The sequence below is a fragment of the Bos indicus genome, chromosome 4 (genome assembly GCF_029378745.1).
Source record: "Bos indicus isolate NIAB-ARS_2022 breed Sahiwal x Tharparkar chromosome 4, NIAB-ARS_B.indTharparkar_mat_pri_1.0, whole genome shotgun sequence".
Lineage (NCBI taxonomy): Eukaryota > Metazoa > Chordata > Mammalia > Artiodactyla > Bovidae > Bos > Bos indicus.
The window spans coordinates 11,559,779-11,587,033 of NC_091763.1; the positions used below are offsets into that span (position 1 = coordinate 11,559,779).

A 27,255-nucleotide genomic window follows, 5' to 3' on the forward strand; every position below is an offset into this window, starting at 1 on the left:
AATAAGATGTATTTGACCTTAGTTATATTTAAAATTCAGGGTCCAAAACTGCTATTACTTTTACACCAACTGAATAGCAGATTCCTTTTTCAGTTGTTCAGACTCAAATCATTGGAGTTACCTTGACTTTTTCTTTCTTTTAATTCCTATATCTGATCTCTCAGCATGTTCTATTATTTCTACTTTCAAAATATATTGAGAATCTCATCACATGTCCCCACCTCCGCACCTATTACTCTGATTTTAGTCACCATCGTGTCTCACCTTAATTACCAAAATTGCCTCATCTCTGCCTCTCCCCTTGCGCTCTATGTTCTAACCTCAAAATAGCTGCCAGAATCATGATGCTGAAACATATGACAGATAATATCACTCTATTACTCAAAACCCTCCCGTGTTCCCTGTCACTCATAATGAAGCCGGAATCTTTACAGTGGCCTGAAAGACCCCTTCGAGTCCTGATACCACGTGCTATTCTTCTCCCACATTCACTTGACTCATCACTTTCATGCTGGTTCACTGCTGCCCTTGCACTTACTGATCCCTGGAGCCACCTTCTCTTGGATACATGCAGTGTTCTCTTAGACACGCCATCACTCCTTCGGGTCTTCATTCAAATAGCACTGTCTCGGAGAAGCCTGCCCTGGCCACTCTCTCAATGACTGAAATAACTTCTCTTGACATTTCCTTTTCCTTCCACATTATATTTTTCCCCTTAACACTTTTCACAATATATTGCTACATTTAATTTCTTAAATCTTGTTTATTGTTTGTCTCCCTCATGAGAATGTAAGTATTCTAATTTTTTTTTTCTCTGCTCTACCTTCAAGAATCCAGAATACTATATGGCACATAATAGAACTCAGTAAATATTTATTGAACAAATGAATAAAAATGTGAGCTATTATTCGTTAATAGTCCCAAGTATAATGTCAAGATGAAAAAGAAAAGTACAAGAAGAGAAAGTTTATACCCATGATTACAAGTTTACGTAACAGAGTGGATTTGTGTCTGAAAAATGTGTCAAACTGAATGTTTATGAATCAACATATTTGAAGTGCCCTAACAGAGGATGAGATGGCTTGATGGCATCGCCGACTTGATGGACATGAGTCTGAGTGAACTCCGGGAGTTGGTGATGGACAGGGAGGCCTGGCGTGCTGCGATTCATGGGGTCACAAAGAGTCGGACACTACTGAGCTACTGAACTGAACTGAACAGCATTTCTATTTCAAAGAATCTGTGATTGATTCTCTGTAAAAAACAAAAGACTTTTAAAAATTAATTGTAGTAATTTTCTCCAATATAGTCCTTATAAGTTAATTGTTTTATTAGTCAAGTTTTCTTCAAAATACTCTAATCTATAATGTTTAAAAGTAAACATAAGACAAATAGCCTTTTAACTTTACACTGTCCTTGTCATTGTTTAGTCACTAGGTCATGTTAGACTTCTTTATGACCCCATGAACTGTAGCCCACCAGGTTCCTCTGTCCATAAGATTCTCCAGGCAAGAATACTGGAATGGGTTGCCATTTTCTACAACAAGGGATCTTCCTTTAATTCTAAATAAATGTCAAGAAACCTATGGAAACTCTGAAAGGTATTAATGAGACCTTAAGCTACTCTATTGAAAACTGTGGAAAATTCTTCAAGAGACAGGAATACCAGACCCTAACCTGCCTCTTGAGAAATCTGTATGCAGGTCAGGAAGCAACAGTTAGAACTGGACCTGGAACAACAGACTGGTTCCAAATAGCAAAAGGAGTGTGTCAAGGCTGTATGTTGTCACCCTGCTTATTTAACTTATATGCAGAGTACATCATGAGAAACGTGGGCTGGATGAAGCACAAGCTGGAATCAAGATTGCTGGGAGAAATATCAATAACCTCAGATATGCAGATGACACCAACCTTATGGCAGAAAGCGAAGAACTAAAGAGCCTCTTGATGCAAGTGAAAGAGGAGAGTGAAAAAGTTGGCTTAAAGCTCAACATTCAGAAAACTAAGATCATGGCATCCTGTTTCATTACTTCATGGCAAATGGATGGAGAAACAGTGGAAATAGTGACAGACTTTATTTTGGGGGGCTCCCAAATCACTGCAGATGGTGACTGCAACCATGAAATTAAAAGACGCTTGCTCCTTGGAAGAAAAGTTATGACCAAACTAGAGATAAAGAGCAGAGACATTACTTTGTCAACAAATGTCCGTCTAGTCAAGGCTGTGGTTTTTCCAGTGGTCATGTATGGATGTGAGAGTTGGACTATAAAGAAAGCTGAGTGCAGAAGAATTGATGCATTTGAACTGTGGCATTGGAGAAGACTCTTGAGAGTCCCTTGGACAGCAAGGAGATCCAACCTGTCCATCCTAAAGGAAATCAGTCCTGAATATTCATTGGAAGGACTGATGCTGAAGCTGAAACTCTGATATTTTGGCCACCTGATGCAAAGAACTTACTCATTTGAAAAGACTCCGGTGCTGGGAAAGATTAAAGGTGGGAGGAGAAGGGGGGCGACAGAGGATGAGATGGTTAGATGGCATCACTAACTCAATGGACATAAGTTTGAGTAAACTCCGGGAGTTGGCGATGGACAGGGAGGCCTGGCATGCTGCAGTCCATCAGGTCACAGAGTCAGATACGACTGAGCAACTGAACTGAACTGAACTGAAGCTACTCTATTCTATTGGGAAGCCCAATGGTTCAGTGGTTAAAAAAAAAAAAAAAAAAATCCATCTTCCAATACAGGAGATGCCAGTTTGATCCCTGGGTTGGGAAGAGCTCCTGGAGGAGGGCATGAAAACCCACTCCAGTATTCCTCCCTGGGAAATCCCACGGACAGAGGAGGCTGGCGGGCTACAACCTACAGAGCCACAAAAGAGTCAGACATGGCTTAGCGACTAAAACAACAAGCTACTCTACACTGTTCTGTCCTCAACATCCTTCACCCATACCTACAAAACCAGTGAAAACCATAGACAATCTGGCGGTTTCAAAAGGCCCCCTAGGGGGCACTATTGCTCCCATTGAGAACCACTGCTCTGTCTCCCCCGCCTCTACTCCTCTTGGCTTTTTTGGACCTTAACTCCTCTGATCAGAGAAGGCAATGGCACCCCACTCCAGTACTCTTGCCTGGAAAATCCCATGGGCGGAGGACCCTGGTAGGCTGCAGTCCATGGGGTCGCGAAGAGTCGGACACGACTGAGCGACTTCACTTTCATGCATTGGAGAAGGAAATGGCAACCCACTCCAGTGTTCTTGCCTGGAGAATCCCAGGGACAGGAGAGCCTGGTGGGCTGCCGTCTATGGGATCTCACAGAGTCGGACATGACTGAAGCGACTTAGCAGCAGCAACAGCTACCCTGGTAGTGCAGGGTGGAAGAAGAGGTAAAAGGTGATGTATCTTCTACCTGATGGGAGTATCTTTCTTCCCTGAGTTAGTTAGCTGTACCTGCTACCTGGGCTTGTTGTTCTGAGTCTTCAGCCCTCCCTGCCAACTCTGTACTCTCTTTCTCTAAGTAATTCCGGGGGAATGGAGTACATGAAAGAAAAGCAAATCCAGTCTTTTAAAGTAGTTTGAAGAGGGTAACTGGAAGTGGTTTGCAAGAATGGAAATCATCCCAGACCAGAAAACAAACACTTGTGTTATAACCCCAGCTCTACTCTTAACAACAGTGTGATTTTGGACACGTCAGTTCTCTTGATCTCCTTTGCCTCATCTGCAAATGGGATAAATAGTAATGAGATGATAAGATGGCCAAAAAGCACATGAAAAGATGCTCAACATCACTAGTTATTAGAGAAATAAAAATCAAAACTACAATGAGGTATCACTTCACACTGCTCAGGATGGTCATCATCAAAAAAAATCTACAACGCTGGAGAGGCTATGGAGAAGAGGGAACTCACTACACTGATGGTGGGAATGTAAATTGGTACAGCCTCTATGGAGAACAGATTTCTAAAAAAATCTAAAAATAGAACTACCATATGATCCGGCAGTCCTATTCCCTGGAGAAAACCATAATTCCAAAAGATATATGCACCCCAGTGGTCACTGCAGCACTGTTTACAATAGCCACGGCATGAAGCCAGCTAATTCTATCAAAACATGAATGGATAAAAAGATGTGGTACATATATATAATGGATATGACTCAGTCATAATAAAGAACAAGATAATGCCCCTTTTCAGCAACATGGATGGACCTAGAGATTGTGATACTGAGTGAGGTAAATCAGACACAGAAAGACAAATATCATATGACATCACTTATTTATGGAATAATAAAAAAAACAGGTACAAATGAACTTATTTGCAAAACAGAAGTAGATTTCTGATGTAGAAAACAAACTTGTGGTTACCAGGGGATAAGGTGGGAGGAATAAATTGGGAGATTGCTGTTGAAAATTACACTACTATGGAAAAATAGATAATAGGAACCTTGCTGTAGAGCACATGGAACTCTACTCAATACTCTGTAATGACCTATATGGGAAAAGAGGATCCAAAAAAGAGTGGGTATATGTATGTCTACAAGTGACTCACTTTGCTGTACACCTGCAACTAACATAACGTTGTAAATCAACTATACGCCAATAAGGCTTTTAAAAAAGTAGTTCTATGATATTATATCTAAATGCTTTTAAATCTTTGACTTCAATACAACTCTGAGCATGGAGATATATACATAAATATATATATATATATATAGAGAGAGAGAGAGAGAGAGAGATCTATGTGTGTGTGTGTATATATATATATATATATATATCTCCATGCAGATAATATAGGCTGTGCTTCACTGTGTATCTAGGTGTCCTTGAGGGTGGTCAGAGTTTTGATCTTCACTCTTTGAATTTTTCCATACAAGACCTGTGGTATCAAATTTGGCAAGCATTCTCAAATTGTCGAAGATTCACCTTCTAAGATTCACATCAAATGAAGTGTGTTTTGCTTAACTTGTTATTAAATATGGTGAATCAGAGCATTTTAGAGTTAAGAAATCATTTGTTAATAACGTGGAGTTAGGTACTGGAAGGGAGAATAAGATGCCAGCTCACAATACGTCTCTCTGGCATAAGAGGTATTTTGAGCTGATTATTTTTAAGAAACAGCAGACATAGGAGAAGCCATGAAAATCAAGTAGAAGTTATTCTTTTATAAGAGACATTTATATTTCTAAGCGAACTCTCCATTTGTAATGGTGTCTCCCTCTCTGTACCAGAAAGAGGAGGAGGAGTCTAAATCTCTAAAAACTCTATCAATGGAGAAGACAGCAACTCATATCTCATAGCCCTCGTTTACTGTGCTTTGCCTGAATACCTCCCATAACTGACTCCTCCTCCCCCTCCACAACATCTTCTTTTGTCTTTAGCAGGAAGCAGTCTTTAAGGTGGTGGCTTGGGCCATTTGAGGAAGTTACTCAGTTTTCCTGGGTCTCTCCCATGTATATAGGAGGTATATGTGTTACTAAACTTCTGTTCATTTTTCTTCTATTAATCTTTTATTACAGGATTTTCTCAGCCGAGAACCTAGAAGGGTAGAGAGAAAATTATTTTTCCTCCTCTACAACATCTTGCACTTTTCTCTATGTCGAGGTAAATATTTCTGACATAGGTTGCAAGTGGCTTTATCAGTACTTCATGGTTCTCTTCTGCATCTGAACAATATACAAAACAATACAGAGTGGTAAGGACATATGTTATAAAAGAAATGGGTGCTGTTGTAAAGGTTCTTATAATCTATTGTGTTTCAGTGTGTCTCGGAAGCAGATCCTAAGACAGGGGCCCTTTTCCAAGTGATTTATTGAGGGTGAGTGCTCAGGAGAGATCTCTGATGAGGAAAGCAGGCTGAAGGAGGAGAAGGTATGAAAAGATGTAGTTTCAGAAGTCTAGCTTCATCCTGAACCCATGGGATGCTCAGGAAGGCTCTCAGCTCAGCTATATCAAGGCTTTTCAGCCCAGAGGCAGTGGTCTGGACTATCAGAACCCCACTTCAGGCAGCCATTTGCTACAGAACACTCACAGGGGCCAGTTGTCATAATCTGCCAGGTATCATCAGTTGAAGGTTTTCATCAGCCAAGGGAAAACATAAGAAAAGGTGTGTGTCAATACCCACAGCTTCTAGAGGGACAAATAACCCACCCTGGAAAGAGAAAGAGGAGTCTGGAAAGGACACCAACAGCATCTACTACACGTGGTACTACAGGACCTAAATCGTGTCCGCGTGATATCCTTTAAGAGCACTTTTAAAGCCACGTATCAGCAAGTGACAGGTATAACAGCACAATGTGAGAGTCTAGAGGTACAGAGTAAGTGAGTCACATCAGCTACCGTGGACTGAGTGCTTGCTCCATGCTCCAAGTGTTATACAACCTTCATTCTTCTCAAGCAAAGAAATCTACAATGTAGATACTATCATTGCTCCTATTTCCTAGTAAAATGAATCACAGAGAGGTTATAGAACTTGATCAGGACCACACAGCTAGCAAGTGCTAGTGGATGATCATTTTATTGCCAATATATCGTAAGCCTTCTCCACAACAGAGAAAATGAAATTCTAAGCCCTACCCTAAATCAAAACCTAAGTTGGGCTTCTGTTTCAACAAGTTCCTAAAGTGATTCTTCAAAGCCATTGCCAAGTGGAAAACATTTTCCAAGATGGGGAAAAGTTTTGCAAAGGACAATGTCAACAAATAAAAATGATCAGGAGAAACAGATGTGCTTGTGAACTTTTGCAGATAGTCTAAAGGAGGTGAGAAGGAAGGTAAGAATAAAATTGAGAATGGGCTTTCAAATACCAAACAACAATTGCACAGTGGGATTCGTAGAATAGAAAAAAATAAAAAATGCAAAATGAAAGTTAAAAGTATAGGAAATACTGGCTTTGGGTATCCATTGGGTGGGCTTCTCTGGTGGCTCAGATTATAAAGAATCTGCCTGCAATGCAGGAGACTGGGGTTGGATCCCTGGGTCAGAAAGATCCCCTGGAGAAGGGAATGGCTACCCACTCCATTATTCTTCCCTGGAGAATTCCATGAACAGAGGAGCCTAACAGACTACAGTACATGAGGTTACAAAGAGCCAGACAACGACTGAGTGATTAACACACACACACGCATGTCCATTGGGTTTTCTCTTTTACCTCTCTGTTGGCATCAGTAGGCATTTATCCCTGAAAATAGGCTAAACTATCTCTTTTATTCAGAGAAGAACAGAGTATTATAAAACTAAGAAGGAAAATAATATTTCCTCAAATGTTTTGGAAATGAAAATACTATATAAATACAAGGAGATAAATTAATTGCTAACATATGATTAGCAGCATATTTTTATGTATATGTATGACTTTAAGCTCTTTTCTAAAATAGCATATGACCCGAGCGTATCTAACTTTCATAAAAATATGTCATCATAGAAGTTGGATTAGAGACACGGAAGGAAAGACAAGACTGAAAGAGGACAGATCACAAAGCATGATGCCACTTGGATACAGTGAAATATTTTCCAGGCAGTTTCATAAAGGAATCACCAAAATACTATACTATCTTTCCCATTGCCCACTGATCTAATTAAGAAGAAGAAGATATTGCTACTGCCCTAATTCTTTTATAATACACATCGGGAGATCAGACTCACCACGTCCCCTTTAACTTGCTGCATTTGCTCATCATTGCTATCCAATTCATTGTGACAGTAATACACAAAAAGAAAAAAAAAAAAATTCTGGGTATAATCTAAGTAAGATACTAGTTTGTTCCTAATTAGCAAGATCATTTGTTGGTGTATTTTCATCCTGTTGGTTCACATGTCAATCCATTATTTATAAGGGACTTATAATGATACTTTTTGCATGTTTTTCTGTTAATACCAGATTAAATACTCTAGTGATTTAGAGAATTAATGGGCAGTCCTCAGTGACCTCAAACTAACCTAAATGGCATAAATCATATAATGGAGGGTTTTGGAGTTGGAGATGAGGGTTGGAACCTCAGTTTATACACTGTGCCAAGAAACAGGGAAAAGGACTGGATATTTAAGATTATATACTGACTAAACTGACCTCTCCACAAACCTACTAGCAGGTGTTTAGAGTTAAATACTTAATCATATTAGTGAAGATTATAAGAAAGCCTTAAAATCTCAGGGCTAGTGCGTAGGCTAGTATTGTTTGGAGGCATTCAAGAGAAATTGGTTATCAAAGGAAGTTAAAACAAACAGTTTGCTTAGTAAGTTCAGAGCTGAAGGAAGGTTTGGCTTACATTAACTTGAAGTGAGTCTGACAATTCAGGTGTATAAAACTTTCTACTTTTTCAGCAGGCAGAAGATGCCAGTGATCAATATTGAGGACCTGACAGAAAAGGACAAATTGAAGATGGAAGTCGACCAGCTCAAGAAAGAAGTGACGCTGGAAAGAATGCTGGTAAACTGCTGTCCTCTTTTGAATTTTATTTGTAAGGGACATCTCCATTGGTGAGGGTGTCTCCTTCTCTGTGGGGCTTCCCAGGTGGCACTGGTGGTAAAGAGCCTGCCTGACAATGCAGGAGACATAAGAGATGTGAGTTCGATCCCTGGGTCAGGAAGATCCCCTGGAGAAGGAAATGGCAACCCACTTCAGTATTCTTGCCTGGAGAATCCCATAGACAGGGGAGCCTGGTGAGCTTTGGTCCATAGGGTTGCAAAGAGTCGGGCATGACTGAAGCGACTTAGCATGCATACAAGCACTCACTCCTCTGTATCAGGAGGAGAAGAATAACTCTTGCTGCTATTGCTAAGTCACTTCAGTCGTGTCCAACTCTGTGCGACCCCATAGATGGCAGCCCACCACGCTCCCCCATCCCTGGGATTCTCCAGGCAAGAATACTGGAATGGGTTGCTAGTTCCTCCTCCAATGCATGAAAGTGAAAAGTGAAAGGGAAGTCACTCAGTCGTTCTTAGCGATCCCATGGACTGCAGCCTACCAGGCTCCTGCATCCATGGGATTTTCTAGGCAAGAGTACAGGAGTAGGGTGCCATTGCCTTCTCCGAGAATGACTCTTAAGTTGCTAGAAACTCTTATCAGTGGGGAACACAAGGATTTAAATCTGCTTAACCACCATCCCCTTGTTTACTGTTGTTAAAAAACAAAATGTAACTGAGTAAATTTGAAGACATAATTGGCCTTATTAAATAATTCATGGATTGAACAGCATTGCATCTATCAAGTAGAAAGGCTCACCAAGGAGCTGTGCAAAATGGAAGGTTTTTATAGGGACAAAGGGGCGGGACAAGAAAGTCATAAACAAAGAAACAATTATTTCAGGCAGGAACAACTTCCTTTGGGGGAAGGGTAGGAGGTCTCTCATGCAGATTAGCTCATGCAGACTGGGAAATTCCGGTGTGTTAGGTTTACTCTTGGGAAACATTGAAACTGCAGTTAAATTAGATATTAAGTTTTGGTTTGTTGATGTGGGGCTTAGCACAAGTGACTCCATTTGGGCCTGTTGTTTTTATTCTTTTTTTATTTTTTTTTTTTTGACACTGTGCTTTTCTTTTATCCTTTTTTTCTTTAATGAAAAATGTTTATTTGGGGCTCTTAAATATTACAATTCAGGAGACAGATTTGGGTAAAACTTGAAGAGTGTTCCAGGGAAGAGAAAGTCAGGGGCTTATGAGGGCTTAGCTAAGAGGTTGTATTCTGACATAAGAAAGGGAAATATTTATCCTTAAGGGATAGGTTGTCATGAATTATTTTAAGGTAATGAAAAGTGTTAGTTGCTTAGTTGTGTCCGACTCTATGAGACCCCGTGGACTATATAGCCTGCCAGGTTCCTCCGTCCACGGGATTTTCCAGGCAAAAATACTGGAGGGGGTGAATAGCCATTCCCTTCTCCAGGGGATCCTCCCAACCCAGGGATTGAATGCAAGTCTCCTGCATTGCAAGCAGATTCTTTACCATATGAGCCTCCAGGGACTTTTTCGGGTAAGGGTCTGATAATTATCTTAGGCTCTTAAGTGGCTGTCCACACCCCTGTCATCCACACCCACCATCTTATTTTGTCTTTCATTGTAGCAGTATTTAAGGTGGTGACTTGAACTAATTCAGGAAGTGCCTCAGTTTTCCTGAGTTTCTCCCTTGTATACAGAGGGTATACATGTTTTTAAACTTGTTTTTCTCCTGTTAATCTGCCTTTCTTATTGCAGAGTAATCTCAGTTAAGAACCTAGAAGTGTAGAGGGAAAATTATTTTTCCTCTTTCACATCACTCACTGGAGAAGCTCAGTATAGTTGAAAATAAGTTGTTCAGATAAAATTCATCAGAAATTAAGAAAATTAATAATCATAATTATCTTTTGATTTAGAGTTAAAATTAACAGCCTGGAAAACTATGTTCCATAAGCCAAATCCAGCCCTTGGCCTGTTTTTGTTTTTGTATGGTGCTAAACTAAAATGTTTTTACATTTTTATAGATTATTTTTTTAAAGGGAATGGAGAGAGAAAAATAAAATGAAGAATATGAGACATCATATTTTTTAGCTAAGCAATAAAGTAAAGCAATGCATATAGGCATTTTGTTTTTACTTTACTAAATTGATGTTTCTCTTTACTTGATATTGTTCAAATGCTCTTAGCCAAGACGTCATCCCCTCCAGCATTGTCACGGCCAGTAATGAATGAGTACATTCTATTCCTTCTTTGAAAATAAAAATGAGGTCAGGCACAAGAACTCGCTGGTTTCTCCTACAAACATTTCTCAGATCTTAAAAACCGTTACCCAAAGTCCTCTCCCATTAGAAGGAGCAGAAATGGCAAAGAAATAAAGCTTTCCACCCAACAAACAGTGACTGATGCTTGGAAAATGTAGATATGTATTTCAGATCTCTTCGTTTTAGAAACATCAGTAGAACAAAAACTCCTCCACAAGTCATAAGAGTATATTTCATGTTTCTTAAAAACACTTGTTTTATCAGGCCAAAGTGAAAAAAGGAGTTTGTATTATCTTCAAACTTTGCTCAAAACTCTCACTCCCAGTAAAAGTTGGAATTTTGGCTTCTCTTACGTTTATAATTGTCTCAAACTTCCCTGTTGCCCTTTCCATACTGGCCAAACATACTTTGTTGTAAAGATAAAAATTAAATCTTTAAACAGCACAAAAGCTTGGAACATACACCAAAAAAGTTAAAACCCTTATCTTTATAATTTGTGGGAAAATAAACTTTTGAGATAAAGGAGTTAATGATTTTTTCTTTTATACGTGAAACATCCAAAAGCTGTTTTGTTATTTATATAGCCAGGATTGTTTTATACGCAGTTTGGTCATCTTCATGTTTACTGTTCACTGTGGCAGGTTCACCTGGGAATTATTGTTTTGGATAAACATCACATACATCCCCATTTTGTCAGGCTTTCTGGTTCCTTTTCCTATTACATAATGTGTCTTTGCTCTTGGAAGTCAATTTAATTTAGTATCAGACTGCCAATACCACACACACACACACACACTCAGAACTTTCCAGGCCTGAACCCAGAACTCTGACATAGGATGGCATAGTGTCCATCATAGTATGGTTAAGTGTGTCTCCTCCGGAACCATATCTGACTCAGATTCCGGCTCCACAACTTTCTCCCTGTGTAACATTCACTTAAGTTAGCTAACTTAGCTATGCCAATTTCTTCTTCTATAAAATGGGAATAGTAACAATAGGTAATTATTATTACTTTAAAAATTATTATTGATATCTATGAACCAGACTGATCCATAATATGCCTCAACCTTGCTATCAAGGTGGTAGCATTGTGAGACTCCCTGGAGGAGGAAGTGGCAACCCACTCCAATATTCCTGCCTGGAGAATCCCATGGACAGGGGAGCCTGGCAGCTTATATTCCATGGGGTCACATGGAATCAGACATGACCTAGTGACTAAACAGCAGCATTGTCAAACTGGGACAACTCTTGGCATCCAACTTCTAAAAAGATTTGTAATGACTTTCCTGCTGCTGCTGCTAAGTCGCTTCAGTCGTGTCTGACTCTGTGCGACCCCATAGACGGCAGCCCACTAGGCTCCTCTGTCCCTGGGACTCTCCAGGCAAGAATACTGGAGTGGGTTGCCATTTCCTTCTCCAATGCATGAAAGTGAAAAGTGAAAGTGAAGTCGCTTAGTCGTACTTGACTCTTAGCGACCCCATGGACTGCAGCCTACCAGGCTTCTCCGTCCATGGGATTTTCCAGGCAAGAGTACTGGAGTGGGTTGCCATTGCTTTCTCCGTGTGATGACTTTAAGTGAATATAATAAGCAAAAATGAAAGGCAGTCTTTGTAGTTAATAGCTACCATTTGCTTCACTATCTATGCCAGGTATTTAATGCAACCTATGTTCCTTCTATTTCATAGATGAAGTAGTTAAACCTTAGATAAACTGTTTTAAATAAGGATACAGCTGGTAAGTGAGCAGAGCCAAAATCAAACCTGGGATCTCCTGAATCCAGTGTCCATGTTCTTTCCACCGTGCTGTGTAAACTTGTATTAAACTGTATATAATAGAGTTTTGAACCACATACACTCACATAGGATTGTAGGTAATTATTGCTCCTCAGTATTCTCAGATCCTAACCAGACACTGTCAGAACTAACCCTCACTGATTCCTGTTGCTGACATCCAGTTGGGGCCCAAAGAGCTGGTGTTTGGAAGAAGGGGGAAAAGTGAATCTAAATCTCAAGTTTGAATTTTGAGGAGGAAAAAATGTGATTCTAAATCATTATATATTTCAAATTAATATTGTTCAAATGTGTGCATAAACTCCAAGTATCATCCTATGAAGGAGCCACCTGACCAGTGCCAGGCCCCCAGTTAGAAATGATTTGTTCTAATATGCAGATAATGAGTTTGCAGAGTTATAAGTAGTTTTAAGTCTTCTGTCTGATGTTGCTTAGAACTTCCATGAAAAAAAATAGCATGAAGATTTTATTAAAACAAAACAATAAATTCGTTAGATAACTTGCAGAATGGTTACTTCCTGGACTGCCAAAAATAAAACACCTTTGTGTTAATATCATGATGATGTATTAAGTGAAAACAAAACAAGTTGACAATTAAAAGGAATGAATAACGTGGCCCCATGTGTATATATGCATATGTATACATATACACAACACACACACTTATATTTACACATGTATAGAACTTTGCCTCTCTCTAAACAGTATGTTATATGGTACATTAACAGGCTTTGACTGAGTCCATTAATTAAAATACTAAAGCCTGATTTTTCACAAAGTCATTACTATAAGGTTGCAGATGACTAAGGAGCAAGCTCATAAACAAAACAAATGATTTGGTTCAGCCATTATTTTTTTACTGAACACCAGTAAAATGTAAGGGTCTTCCCAGGTGGCATAGTGAACCGACTGCCAATGCAGGACACGGAGAGGGAAGATCCCCTGGAGTAGGAAGTGGCAACCCACTCCAGTATTCTTGCCTGGAAAATTCTACGGTCAGAGGAGCCCAGCAGGCTATAGTCCATGAGGTTGCAAAGAGTCAGCCATGACTGAGCACACATATACACACACACAAATAAATAGGTTCTGTTCTAGATGCCTGCGATACATGTGAACAAGTCAGTCAGCTCCCTTTGGAGCTTACCTTCAAGTTCACAATCATGATCAATCATTAGACAAGCTTAAAATAAAATTACAAGTGTATCCTTCTGAGAATCCAGGAGTGGTGATAAGCCTGGAATTTAACAATGATTCATTCCCTTCCACCTTCACAGGTCACATTTTTGGAATGAAGAAAAACATTTAATCAATGCTTACTCTGGTAACATTCTTGACTTGTGTTGTCAGCCGTGTTCTGATCCCTGGATCCTGTCTCCTTTAAAGAGGCTGGAAGCAGTATCTGCTGAGAACCCTTAGCTGGTGTTTGGCCAGCTGATTAGTCTTTGCTCTAAGATATCCACAAGGACAGAGGAGGGAGCCGCTGTCAATGTTTCTTCTTCTCTTGTACAAAGTATGAGTGTGTTGGCCGAAAGCAGAGTCACATTAAAAAGATAGAACACACACACACAAATGGTTATTATAAATGCATTCTTGGGTTCTGAAGTATTCTCCATTAAACCAAATGAATCATCTCTTTCTTTTTTCCTTTAAGGTGTCCAAATGTTGTGAAGAATTCAGGGATTATGTTGAAGAAAGATCTGGGGAGGATCCATTAGTAAAGGGTATCCCAGAGGACAAAAATCCCTTCAAGGAGCTCAAAGGAGGCTGTGTGATTTCATAAGAATTTTTTCTTTTTTTGAATCCCGTGGAATATCTTGAGCTTTAATGATGTACTAATGTTTGGTCACATGTAATAATATGGTTAAGCATATACATAAAATTTAAAATTATAAATATAAGTGGTTAATAAAATTTGGAATGTGATAATGTGTGAGTCTATGGTTTTCTTAAAGTACTTACCACAGGGTTTAACACATAATTGACAACAAATATTGATTGATCCCTTTCTTTAACAATAATGTGTTTTATAATGAGTTTATATTATTCTGGATGCCAGCATATAGTAAATGTTTTATGTTTATCCATTACCCTTTCAACATCCTTAATATTCCACCTAGAAATTTCCTGGTTAGACCTATATTTTCCTCAACTTTTCTCTTCCTTGGGTGATTAGGAAGTCTATTCTTTTGAGTCATGGAAGACCTATATTGGCAGAATGTGTGCTATGAAGATGTTTATTGTTGATGCTATGGTTTTTGTGTCCCTTTCTGAACCCCTAGTCAGCAGCAATGGCTTTAACATAACCTCTTTCTACATTATTACCAATTGTACTTGTCAGCAATAACATGACTTTCCCCCAGAATCCCAGTTGGGTTAAGTGTGCAGTCTGTGGTCATGGAGCACGGTGGATTTAAGCAGCACGTGTATAAAGGTTATGAGAAACTGGAAAGGTCTGGCTCTGGCACTTTACTGCCTTCTTGACTTTGAATAAAGTACTTAATCTTTCTAAATCTCAGTTTCTTCTACTGTAGAATAGGGATAATGAATTCCCTTTATAGTCAATCCTAAAGCAAATCAACCCTGAATAGTCATTGGGAGGACTGTTGCTGAAGCTGAAGTTTCAATACCTTGGTCACCTGATATAAAGAGCCAACTCATTGGAAAAGACCCTGATGCTGGAAAAGATTGAAGGCAAAAGGAGAAGGGGGCGGGAGAGGATGAGATGGTTGGATGGCATCACAGATTCAATGGATGTAAATTTGAGCAAACTCTAGGAGATGGTGGAGGACTACAGATAGAGGAGCCTGGCGTGCTGCAGTCCACGGGGACAGAACAGCAACAACAAAATATACTAGTTTAGCTACAGTATTTAACATAATATCTGGCATGTAATAAGATCCAGTAAGTGTTAACCAGTATTATTCCTGGAAACAGAACTAGACAAAATGTTCAGAATCCTTTAAGATACATGCTATTCCCTGCCCTCCCCATGAAGACTTACCAATATAGTCCTTTTTTTCTGTGGCAGTGTAAAGATGATAGAATAACAGCTATCACCTGCACTATCTTCCTAATCAGTTTCTTCCTGGCATCTTACTGAGTTTTCATAAAACAAATTTCACCATCTTTGTGCTGATGACTAAGAGATAACTCGCCCATGCTTCTGTAACACATGACGAATGTTAACCTGAAAACTATTTTTACTCCAACTCGGAAACTATTTTTGTTGTTATTTTTTGTTGTTGTTGCTAGCCCACGTTTACAGTGCTGTTTTTGAATACATCAACATCAGAATACTTAGAAATGCTAATTGATTGTCATCCTTTTAAAAACAAGGTAAAAGACTTTTGGGGCTGCAAGGGAATCCGAAGGTTGTTTCCAGGGCTTTCCCAGGTGGCTCAGTGGTAAAGAATTCACCTGCCAATGCAGGAGACATAAAAGACAAGTCAAGAAGATCCCTGAGAGGAAGAAATGGCAACCCACTCCAGTATTCTTGCCTGGGAAATCCCATAGACAGAGGAACCTGGGGGGCTATAGTTCACGGGGTCACAAACAGTCGGAGACGACTGAGCCCCCATGCACACAAAGGCTGTTTCAGGTTTGGCTCCTACAGTGACCTCCTACTCTGACCAGAGTAAATGCTCAACAAAGATCTACTGACTCTTGTCCAGTCCCTTTTTCTTAACATGTATCAAACTGAGTCCAAGCTCATACTGCTCACCGCACAGCAGACCAGTAATCTAGAAATGAGTTGTTGGGGCAAGGAATAGCAACTTTACTCAGAAAGCCAGTATACCAAGAAGATGGTGTACTTGTACTCCAAAGAACCATCTTGCCTGAGTTAGAATTCAGGCTTCTTTTATACTAAAGGGGAGAGAGTAAAGTCAAACATTTCCTGGTTCCCGTCAGCCTCTGGAGAGGATGTGTTCATGTCTGTCTTCCTGCAGTCATCCGTAGGTGGGCCTGGTCAGGATGCTTCCTATAAGCTAAACAAAAGTATTTTCCCTAAATGCTCATTACCTGGGAGGCAGGGTTCTCAGAGATTGGCCAGTCTGTGTAATTTCAGTTCACAGGTAACATCCCTTTAGAGATTAACTCTTGTGTGTTGATAGAATACAGAAGGTTCTTCCCTATTACATAACGTTGTTTAGTTGCTAAGTCGTGTTCAGCTCCTTTTTGACCCCATGGACTGTAGCCTGCCAGGTTCTTCTGTCAGTGGGTTCTTCTGTCCATGGGATTTCTCAGTCAAGAATACTGAAGTGGGTTGCCATGTCCTTCTCCAAGGGATCTTCCTAATTCAGGGATTGAACTCTGGTCTTCTGCATTGGCAGGCAGATTCTTTACCACTGAGCCACTCGGGAAGCCCCGTTATATAATACGCTTTTTATATTAAGGGATTCCAAGATAGACTACAGGAGTCTCATCTTTTTTTCTTCTGCAGAGGCTTTTCTCCCCTCTGTGGAAAATAATAAAAACGCTCTCCAACACCCCTCCCCCGCAGTACCGCCCATCTCTACCGCCCATTTCCTCTTCTAATTTTCCTCCATAGCACCCATCATTTTCTAGCATCCTACATATTTTATCTATTTGTTTAATTGTGGTCTATCTCTAGACTCTTTTCCCATGTGCCATTTAATATTCATTAAGTGTTCCATATATCTTTTAATTTTTTTCTTGATTAAAAAAAAACAAAGTCTTGGCTTTGGCATTTACTGACATGTATAGTTTTAACAACATCCTTACCGTCCATCTCTCAACTGGAAATAGATTTGGGAGCCAGATGATTCTAAATTAAAACCCTGACTAATCCACTTTCTAGTTGAGACCTTCAGGTAAGTAATTTCAACATCTGAACTTTGTAAAATGGATTAAGATGGATACTTATGTGACTATTTCAAGTCATTTAGATAGGAGATAAACATACAGGAAAAAGGTAATAAATCCTACTCCTCTTCTATGGTCACTAAAAGCAATCTTTGTCTCTCGCTCCATACCCAGAGTATATCTCCATACCCAGAGTATATCTCCTAAGTCATTTAACATAACCTTGCTTTCTCTTACTATAACTTATATGGTTGTCTTAGTATTAATGCTATACTGTAAATTTCTCAAGCCAGAAGCTCTGTTCATCTTTGAAACTACCATAACAACTAATAAATTGTCTGTACAGTTTAATTAACGTAATAAGTGTTTAATTCAATTAAAAGCAGGCAAGGGTGGTGCTTTTTATATTGGATAATCTAGAATTCCTATTGGCTTATCTAATGATGAAACCAACCAGAGACTAAAAATTCCTGTTGCTTTAAAATACAGATTATCAGCAGAAATTTGAATAAGATAAAAATTATAGGAAGGAAATATAGAGAAAGATGGTCCAGGAAGAAGGAAATAAGATCATGACTGTTTCTCAGCCTACATAGCTACATCTGGTGGTGAGTGACTCTGGGTTTTTTCCAGAAATTATTTCAGGGCCAAGGAATGAACAAAAATTAAGGAATTAAAAGGAATTAAAAAGGAATGATCAAAAAAATGCTCCAGAGTCTTAGTATTTGGCTCTTCAACAGAACTTCCTAATATTCGTGGAAATGGGTTAAGTACACATTTTTACTATGTCATTCGAGATACTTGAACTTTGATGTTTTGTACATTTAAGTGAGTTTAAACTGTAGCCAGAAAAAAAAAAGAAAGGAAAAGAAAAAACCTCAATGTTATTTTAATTTGGATTGATTTGACTTTAGCCAGATTTCCAAACAAGGCTAATTTCAAACTTCCTAAATTCTTCAAAGAATATATTGCCACAAGGAAAACAGTAAACTGAGTAATGAAAATGAAATGCAGTAGAACAAGACTGATAAATCATTTTGATACCGTGAATCATAAGTAACTGTTAATGAAAATCGGAGTATCAGACCTGGTCATCCTGTGATTTCCTATTCTTTTCATTTAGAAGAAGAATCTTATCTTATAATAAATTGAACCAATATCAAATGAACCGAGTGCATCAAATGTGGGTTAAATATTTTCCTGAAAGAAACAATCATTTTAACGACCTAAAGAGTCACCATTTACTTTTTAAATTTTAGAAGGGAAGAATTTGGGAGATAACCTAGTTTTAGCTATACCTACAAAATAGATGCAGAGAGGATCCACGTCTTATAAAAATTAGAAGGCAAAACAAAACAAGAACCCTGCTTTTTTTGAGTTCAAGTTAGTATTAAATCACTTCTCTGGTGGATCCGCTGGTAAAGTGTGTGCCTGCAATGCTGGAGATCTGGGTTCAATCCCCCTGGAGAAGGAAATGGCAACCCACTCCAGTATTCTTGCCTAGAAAATTCCATGGATGGAGGAACCTGGTAGGCTACAGTCCATGGGGTCCCAAAGAGTCAGACAGGACTGAGCGACTTCACTTTCTTTAGTATTAAATCAACTCCAATACAACTAACTTCAATATTTTCTTATAGACTTTTCTTTATATGTATTTTTAACAGCATACATTAGAAAAACAGTCAAAGAACTTTTTCCCTTTCTTTGTATGTCAAGGTACATATGTCATAGTCTTTGCCCTTTTATACTTTAAAAGTGAAAATAACCACATGGTTTTTTTTTTTTTTGTCAGATTCTTTAAAACATTTGTCAGGAGCGATTGGGCTGATACGGGTTTGTTTCTGATTATGTCTGTCATCTTCACTGTAGAATGGTTTCTACACATACTATTTTGCAAAACAACTTCTATTAAAAGTAATATATACAAGTAAAAATCAACACTACAGTTGGATACAATTAATAATGGATTTTAACATTTGTCTATTCAAAATCTTTGCTTGATAAAATATGTTTTTAGAATTTATGAGAAATTGCTTACCATGGTTGCTCTCTGAGAGATGATTGCCATGCTTAGCAATGGGGAGATACCCGCTCTTATTTTAAGTACCCATCATTTTACCATGTAAAATCAAACAACAACAACAAAACATTTTTCAGAATGCTGTGTGATCATGAGATTTCAGCACTTTCCAACTCATTTTAGTGTAATCAATTTACTTAATATGATATTAGCATGTGATTTTAATTAAAACTATGAATTTTTAAGTATACTAATATGCACTTCATCTCTAACTTAAGTCTGATAATACTGTGGAAAAAGTTAAAGAACCATTATGGTTTTATAACTATCACTGCACACAACTAGATGATTTCACAGGGAAGAAATTTCCAGGCCAAAATAACCCTCCTTTTATGATTTGGAACAGGCATGCATTAATTTACTTAACCAACCTATTTAATTTGGGTGCTGAGCTTATTTAATTCAAGCCACATTAACTTACTTTCACTAACTTATTTAAGCTATTTTTAACCAAGCTTTTAAATTTAAGCAATGGGGAAATTAAAAAAAAAAAGAATCAGTTCTGAAGACAGATTCGGGTTTTTTTGTCCTGGCTCATTGCTTGCTAACAGGGAAAGCTCCCGCAGTTCATCTAATTTTCTTTGAGCCTGGGAGCTCCTAGAATGTGTAATATTTCAAATATAGAAAATGAAGCTCCTAAATATTTTTCTTTGTGAAAGTGGTTTATTAGATGTAGATACATAAAAACAGTTAGAAATGAAACACACTTTAGCTAGTTCACCCCTCCCTTACTCCATCACATATCTCACAAATTGGAGAACCAAAATCCAGAAGAAAATAAGTGACTTTTCCTAGTGATGGCCAGTGGCAGAGCAAGGACTGGAACTCATGGGTGGTCATCAAAGATTCATTTCATTCTAACAGATTCAATGAGGATAAGTGGGTAGAGCCCAGTGAGGAATTATGAACAGAAAAACCTCTGCTTACATCACAGAGAATGGCTATGGTGTCTAAGGCCAAGTACTCTGAGATACTCAGTTAATGCCTACACTCAACTTGAATTTTTTTTAATTTATTTAATTTTTATTGAAGGATAATTGCTTTACAGAATTTTGCTGTTTTCTGTCAAACCTCAACATGAATCAGCCATAGGTATACATATAATCCACCCTTTTGAAACTCCCACCTGTCTCCCTCCCCATCCCGCCACTCTGGATTGATACAGAGCCCCTGTTTGAGTTTCCTGACCCATACAGCAAATTCCTATTGGCTATCTATTTTACATATGGTAATATAAATTTCCATGTTACTCTTTCCATACATCTCATCCTCTCCTCCCCTCTCCCCAGGTCCATTCAACTTGAATTTGACTCTACAGGCAGGAGGTCATTTCCGGGGAGAAGGAAATATGCATCTGACCACTTGAGATACTTTATTTTCCTTTCTTCACGCTTCATTTTTCTTCTAGTCTTTTGAGCATCATTAACAAGGTTTTAGATAGTTAAAGGGTAACTTTGTATGGCAGGCAAACATTTGTCACAACCTTCTTCCTGGCTTTACAAAGTAGCAGCGAGATTCATATGGCTTTCCAGAAAGTGGAAAAACCAAAACTAAGTGGATCCACTGCAGACATACGGGAAGATGCTTGAGCCAGGAATTCAAAACCCTTGGTGTCAAGTGTCATCCAAACCTTGACAGATAGGGAATGGAGAAATACTTTCTGGTAGGGCTTTAAATTTGCTACTTCGGTCTTCTCCAGGACCATCTGCTTATACTTCAAACACTACAATCATTCCCCTGAAAAAAGAATAAAATCCCTGCTCTTGAGGATGCCAATTTATTAACGTCAGAGCCATAAACAATATTCACATCCCAATGCCCTTTTTATCCCAAATTTGTAAATGTATTTCAGGCATTTAGCAGACTGGTTGTGTTCACATCAACAGATGTGGTGCGCGTTTCGGAGATTATAGCTCAGTTTCGATTTCCTCTTGGGACTTTTCTTAAGCGTCCGCATTTCCCCACAGTAAACATGTGTGTAGCTGGGGGGAAAGTTACATGCTGTGTATTTTTGAAACTCTTGGAGAAGTGAAGAGGCCGTTATTTCCTGCCTGGTAGTGTCCTCCTTTTCTTGCTTCACGAACAAAACCCGGATGTGACTTGGGAAAAGAGGAGGTGGGGAAGGAACAAAAAGTAAAACTTTGGTTGTTTCTCCAGGAAAGGGGACTAGCTCAACTCCTACCCTTGGGCCGCAGCCCAGGAGGGTCCTCCCGCGGGCGTGGCAGGGTCGGGAGCCCGGCCGGGTCGGGCCAGCATCCCCGCGGGAGACCGCTCAGTGCGCAGCCTCTCTGCCTCTTCGCCTCTTCGGGCCGCCTTTGCAAACTCAACCCTCCCCGGGCTCCCAGGGGCAGATCTCCTGGTGTTGTGAGGACCTGACCAAAAGGGCAGGAGTTTTAAGATCCTGGGACGCTAGGGTGAGCTGGCGTGGGGGGATCTCGTCCGGGCGCTGGGGACCGCCGCTGGGAGAGGCGGTCACCTTCTGCGCGGGCGGGGCGCGCAGGCAGCACAGTTAGTTCGGGACGCGCCCTGGTTTGCGGCACTTGCAGCCGCTCCACTTCCAGAGCTGTCCCTGAGCCCAGTTCTAGGGCGAAAATGCCGGCTCTTCACATCGAAGATCTGCCAGAAAAGGAAAAGCTGAAGATGGAAGTTGAGCAACTTCGCAAAGAAGTTAAGTTGCAGAGACAGCAGGCAAGTTGGATGTCCCAGAATATTTCCTTATGTGAAATGAACCAAGATTGGTGTTGTCCAGTTTGTTGCAGTAAAACAAATAGTTTCTTGGCTCTTGGGTGGGTGTGGGGGGTGGGGGGGAGAGTTGTTTGTTTCTACGGTGGTGCTTGAGAATTGCCTGTTGATGTGGGGAGATCATAGGAGGTTAAGGAGAGCAAGGATATCATGAGTAATTTAAAGCCAAATGTTTGAGGATGAGAACAAGCGAGAAATTCTGCCAGCTATTAGATAGTTGATTTTAAAAACCCAAGCTGTAGGGAAAAGGCAGATGGCTGTTTAGTTCCTTGATCTTTTTCATAATGGGAAAGAATAGCTTTTAAAAGTTAGATGGGTTTTTGTTTGTTTGTTTTGGTTTTGGCTTTCTTAATCACAATGGGTCTTGAATTATCTAGTTTTGAGTCTTCATCAGGGGTCTCCAGTGTGATGAGCAGTCCACTGGGACTTGGGAGCAAAACATTACAGTATCCATCTTTGTTTATAAACTTCTTCCCTTTATAATTTCCACTTTATGCTTTGTAAGTATGCACAGTGAACTAATACCTACACAGTACTATCTGTATTTATTTATAAATAACTATACATATACTGTATACAAACATTCTTTTTTGTTATTATGATTAGAAATTTTAGAGACCACTGAAGTGATCACAGATTTTGTGAGAATGTATGTGCCAGTGTTCAGAAGTCTCCACTGAAATTTGTTGGAGACTTTGTCATTTTTATTTCAAGTTTTTACTGGTAATACAGGCCTTCATTCCTTCCCCTTTTCCTCAATCAGGCAACCTGTAGTCCAGGAAAAGGTTTTTGGATAGATATTTTTTAAGATAAATGATGTAGTTCTTTCTCCCCAGCAAGAAGAATTTAAACTGACTTTGTGGTTTAATACTAGAAAAAGTCAAGGAAAACAATGGAAAGGAAGTGGGTATGGAGAATATGTTCACTTACCTTCCTGCTTTAGTTACGATAACTCTATTCGTGACAAGTCTTTTTATTCAGAAGGCACATTTTGAATATTTGGAAGATGCAGGCTTTGGGGGGGTATTTTTAATACACTTCCTTTCTCAAATGTAATCTGTAACTTCCAAATCCCTAGTCTTCCAGAATTTTGAAGTTCAAAGTCCTTTCTGTACATGTTGAAAGTTTTTGTAGCTTTAAAAATACTGCTGTGTTTAAAGGAAAAACCAAAGTTATAGGACAAAGTGAATAGGCTTGTTTCTTGAAACTTTTAAGAGACCCATTTTGTGTATGGCAAAACCCGTCTGTTAGCCACTTAGATCTTTTTGACACAGTGAATCGTAGAGGTTACATATTAAACAGAGTTGCATGGATTGAAGTAAAGCGTTGTCTGTGCCAAGTTGGAATATTTTAATATTTTGTATCACAATGCAGAACTTATAGGGGGAAAAAAAAAGAGATGTGTCCTCCACTTACCTAAAGCTTCAAATTAGAAATTGGGCAAGGGTCTAGATGCAGTTAGGGCTTCCCTGGTAGCTCAGCTGATAAAGAATCTGCCTGTAATGTGGGAGACCTGGGTCTGCCCACACTTCTCATAACAACTACCAGTAAAGAGGACAATGAATCATATATTTATAAATCATTCAGAGGTAGGACAGTCTCTTAAACCACTTAGGAAATAAAGTCTTGCTCAGTTCTGTACCCTTTCATTGGCACCAGAAATGCAAGAAGTAATTTCCGCATCATTACTACTACCCTAGTTGTCCAGGATTTCTCATCTCTCCTGTTGTCGGACTTCTCAGGAGCGCAGTGGTAAAGAACTTGCTCGCCAACACAGGAGATTCAAGAGATGAAGGTTCAGTCCCTGGGTGGGGAAGATCCCTTGGAGAAGAGAATGGCAACCCACTGTAGTATTCTTGCCTGGAGAATCCCATGGACAGAGGAGTCCATGGGGGTTGCAAAGAGTTGGACACGACTGAGCAATTAACACTTGCACACTTCACTAAATGCAGCAGACTGTGTGGCAGTTAGAGGTATCATTCATCAGCAGTTCCCCCCTTCCAGCTCTCCACCTCCACTCCTTAGGACACATACTACTGGAATTACTTTCTTGGGGAGAAGGAACAGAAGGAAGAAAACTTTCAGGGAAACCTTAGAGGACAGAGGGAAAAACATCTAAGTCCTAATAGTAAGATTCCACCATTTTATTATGCACTTTGAATTATAACATGTCCATGCTAGAAAAACATTATGGCTCTTAGAGATCATTCAACCCTTTCACTTTGAGGGATTAAAAAACCAACCTGAATTCCAAGAAGGCTAACTAGCTCCTTATTTGAGACCCCAGAGACAATGATAGAGACATTATTAAAACACTAAGACACGTATCTTCTGATGCCCAGTCAATAAACTGTTAATATCTGAGCTGTGTGTTCTGCTCAGGCCAGATTCACAGGCTGAATTCTGGCTTGTAGCTAATTGTTGTTCAAACGTATCCTCTTGATCATGGAAGGAAATACATCAGAGAAGCCATTGTTCACTTTTGGAGATTACACATCTTTTGGACACTTAATGAAGAAGGCTCGGTAACACATAACCATTTAAGGAAACATGAGTCTAATTTTCTTAAAAACTATTTTTTAGCCTTTCTTTTTTGATATAGACCATTTTAAAAAGTCTTCATTAAATTTGTTACAGTATTGCTTCTGCTTTATGTTTTGGTTTTTTGGCCAGGAGGCATGTGAGCTCTTAGCTCCCCAAGCAGGGATCAAACCTGTACCCCCTGCACTGGAAGGCAGTCTTAACCACTGGACTGCCAGGGAAGTCCCAATATGAGTCTTATCTGCAAATTTCTCAGTGGTCACAGAGCGCAGCTTATGGATACTTATGTCATCACCTCTGAGAATTTACTTAAAATTCCCGCACAATGATTGTCCGTAAATGTTACCCGAGAGAATGATACTTGTAAGGATTTTATTTTGCCACATTTTAACTGTGTTGCCTAGTTTTAAATTTTATTTTCAGAGGCTTCCACACTGATGTACCAAGAAATCTTTGAGGTGTGAGAGTAAAATGTTTTTTATTTTTTAAAAATTTTAATTGCAGTACAATAGACGTGAAACATTGTGTGAATAATTTTAGGCATATAACATAGTGATTTGATATGTGTGTATATTGCAAAATGATGTCTTTTTGGTTGTCTTAAAGTCTGATCTTTTAATAATTTCTAGTTTGTGTTTTATGGTTATACATGATGTATTAACACAGTAGTAACTTCACTTAGGTATAAGTGAATAATTATGTACATTCTCGGCTACATATGCAGACATTTTTTAGCGATCAACATTGAAACAGTTTGGAGATTACTAATCTAGATAACAAAATCAGTGGGAACATTGCCTAGTTAGTTAAATAAAATAAAATTAAAAAAAGAGGACTCCATTAGAATTTTCTGGAACGTCTATAATTTTTACTTATTTCTTACTAGTTAATGCAGATCCTCATTAAGCAGTAATCTTTTTTTTTTTTCCTCCTTGCCTTTTTACTCCCCTCAATCACTCTTACAAACTGTCTCTTAAGGATAGGCTTTTTGAAGAAACTGTTCAATCCTTTCTCCACTCAGAAAAAGTTTACACTACTTACATAAACACAAGCCTCAGATAAGCCTTTTCTTATGATCAGTTCTGCACAGAAACACAGGTGGAGGGTTGGGGGGAGATGAAGATGAAGGGATCTGGGGGTGCTGCACGTGGGGTGGGGAAACTTTGGGACAAACTTTAACTTTTCCAGATCAGACTTTCTCCAATGCTTCTATCATTCTGTGAAATTGAAGAACCTGGCACATACTCAGTAAAGTGAGAATTTTTGCAGGAAACACCCCAAAAGCTATTTGGGGAGTAGCTGCACTGCAACAATTCATTAGCATGGAAAATTGAAAGTGGAGTATGTTTCAGTTCCTCAAATATTGTGGACCTGCCATCATTATATTTTAGCAGAGGAAGGAAATCATGAGACATAGTGGATAGAAACTGCTGGGGATAATATTTTTAATACAGTGACTTTCAAACTTTCTTGATGCTACTGTAGTAAGAAATCTATTTCATATAGACTATATCATTCATATATATTGTATAGGCTCTGTGCTGCACACTAATATTTTCGTCTGTTCTATTTGATTTTTAAAATGCTGGTTGTATCCAGTTATGTCAGTTTCACTAAAGGGTGGTGACAAAGTTTGAACAATCCTGATTCTTTTTCTTCCTTCCCTCCTTTCTCCTTAAGGTGTCTAAATGTTCAGAAGAAATAAAGAACTATATTGAAGAACGTTCTAGAGAGGATCCTCTGGTGAAAGGAATTCCAGAAGACAAGAATCCCTTTAAAGAAAAAGGCAGCTGCATTATTTCATGAATAACTGGGGAGACACTTCCTCCTCAGTGGAAGAGGTCGTTTGTTGTCGTTTTCCAAAATAAAACCAACCCCCTTTTAAAGGAGTAACAATGAAATTTAAATGAGACTTTCTTAAGCGCTCACCTAGATGTGGTCTTGTCTGAAAGCTGTATGCCTCTCATCCCTGTGCATCACACACCCCTTTTAAGAGGACAGAGAGCATCTGATGTGCGATTATGGGAATAAGGACACCACTTGTGCATGACACACCTCTTTCAGTATATTGCTTGACGCCTCAAATAAAGTTTTATCTCTGCAGAAAGAGTGTTGGCAACTTCAGAACGCTTTCTCTCTCTCTCCCTCTTTTTTTTTTTTTTGTATTACCTTTGATACTTCTCCCCATAACCTTTCAGCTGTTTGGGACCTGTCTAAAGATGAAGTGGTTTGACAGACCAGGTCTCAGATCCAGCTCTCTCTGCTTCGAATCTCAGGAGGTTTACAGCACTGAGTTCTGACTCCTAGAATGTTTTCATCTAGCATTAACTAGTAGAGAACTGAGTGAGTCTGGTGGCGCTAGTGTGAAGAATCTCCTGCCAATGCAGGAGACGCAGGAGACACGGTTTTGCTCTTGCGTCAGGAAGATGCCCTGGAGAAGGAAACGGCAACCCACTCCAGTATTCTTGACTGGAAAATCCCATGAACAGAGAAGCCTGGCGGGCTACAGTCCATGGGGTCACAGAGACATGACTGAGCACACACACACACACAACTGAATGAATAGAATTCTTAATGTTGACAGAGTCAGATA

General features: G+C 39.3%; 2 protein-coding genes across 3 annotated transcripts; both read left to right on the plus strand.

Annotated features, from left to right (window-relative positions):
- The first annotated feature begins 5,510 nt into the window (after positions 1 to 5,510).
- Positions 5,511 to 14,391, plus strand: GNGT1 (G protein subunit gamma transducin 1). Of its 2 annotated transcripts, none has more exons than XM_070787376.1 (3): positions 5,511 to 5,598; positions 8,317 to 8,422; positions 14,127 to 14,391. In XM_070787376.1, exons 1-3 carry the CDS (start codon positions 5,591 to 5,593, stop codon positions 14,253 to 14,255), a joined length of 243 nt encoding a protein of 80 aa, XP_070643477.1. In that variant the 5' UTR covers positions 5,511 to 5,590; the 3' UTR covers positions 14,256 to 14,391. The 2 variants fall into 2 exon arrangements, with proteins under 2 accessions (XP_070643477.1, XP_019815104.2); XM_019959545.2 differs by having other exon boundaries at positions 5,518 to 5,598; positions 8,320 to 8,422.
- Positions 14,392 to 21,753: 7,362 nt separating this feature from the next.
- Positions 21,754 to 26,789, plus strand: GNG11 (G protein subunit gamma 11). Its single transcript, XM_019959688.2, has 2 exons — positions 21,754 to 22,067; positions 26,343 to 26,789. The coding sequence occupies exons 1-2, from the start codon at positions 21,972 to 21,974 to the stop codon at positions 26,466 to 26,468; spliced, it is 222 nt and encodes a 73-aa protein (XP_019815247.1). The 5' UTR covers positions 21,754 to 21,971; the 3' UTR covers positions 26,469 to 26,789.
- The last annotated feature ends 466 nt before the right edge of the window (positions 26,790 to 27,255 follow it).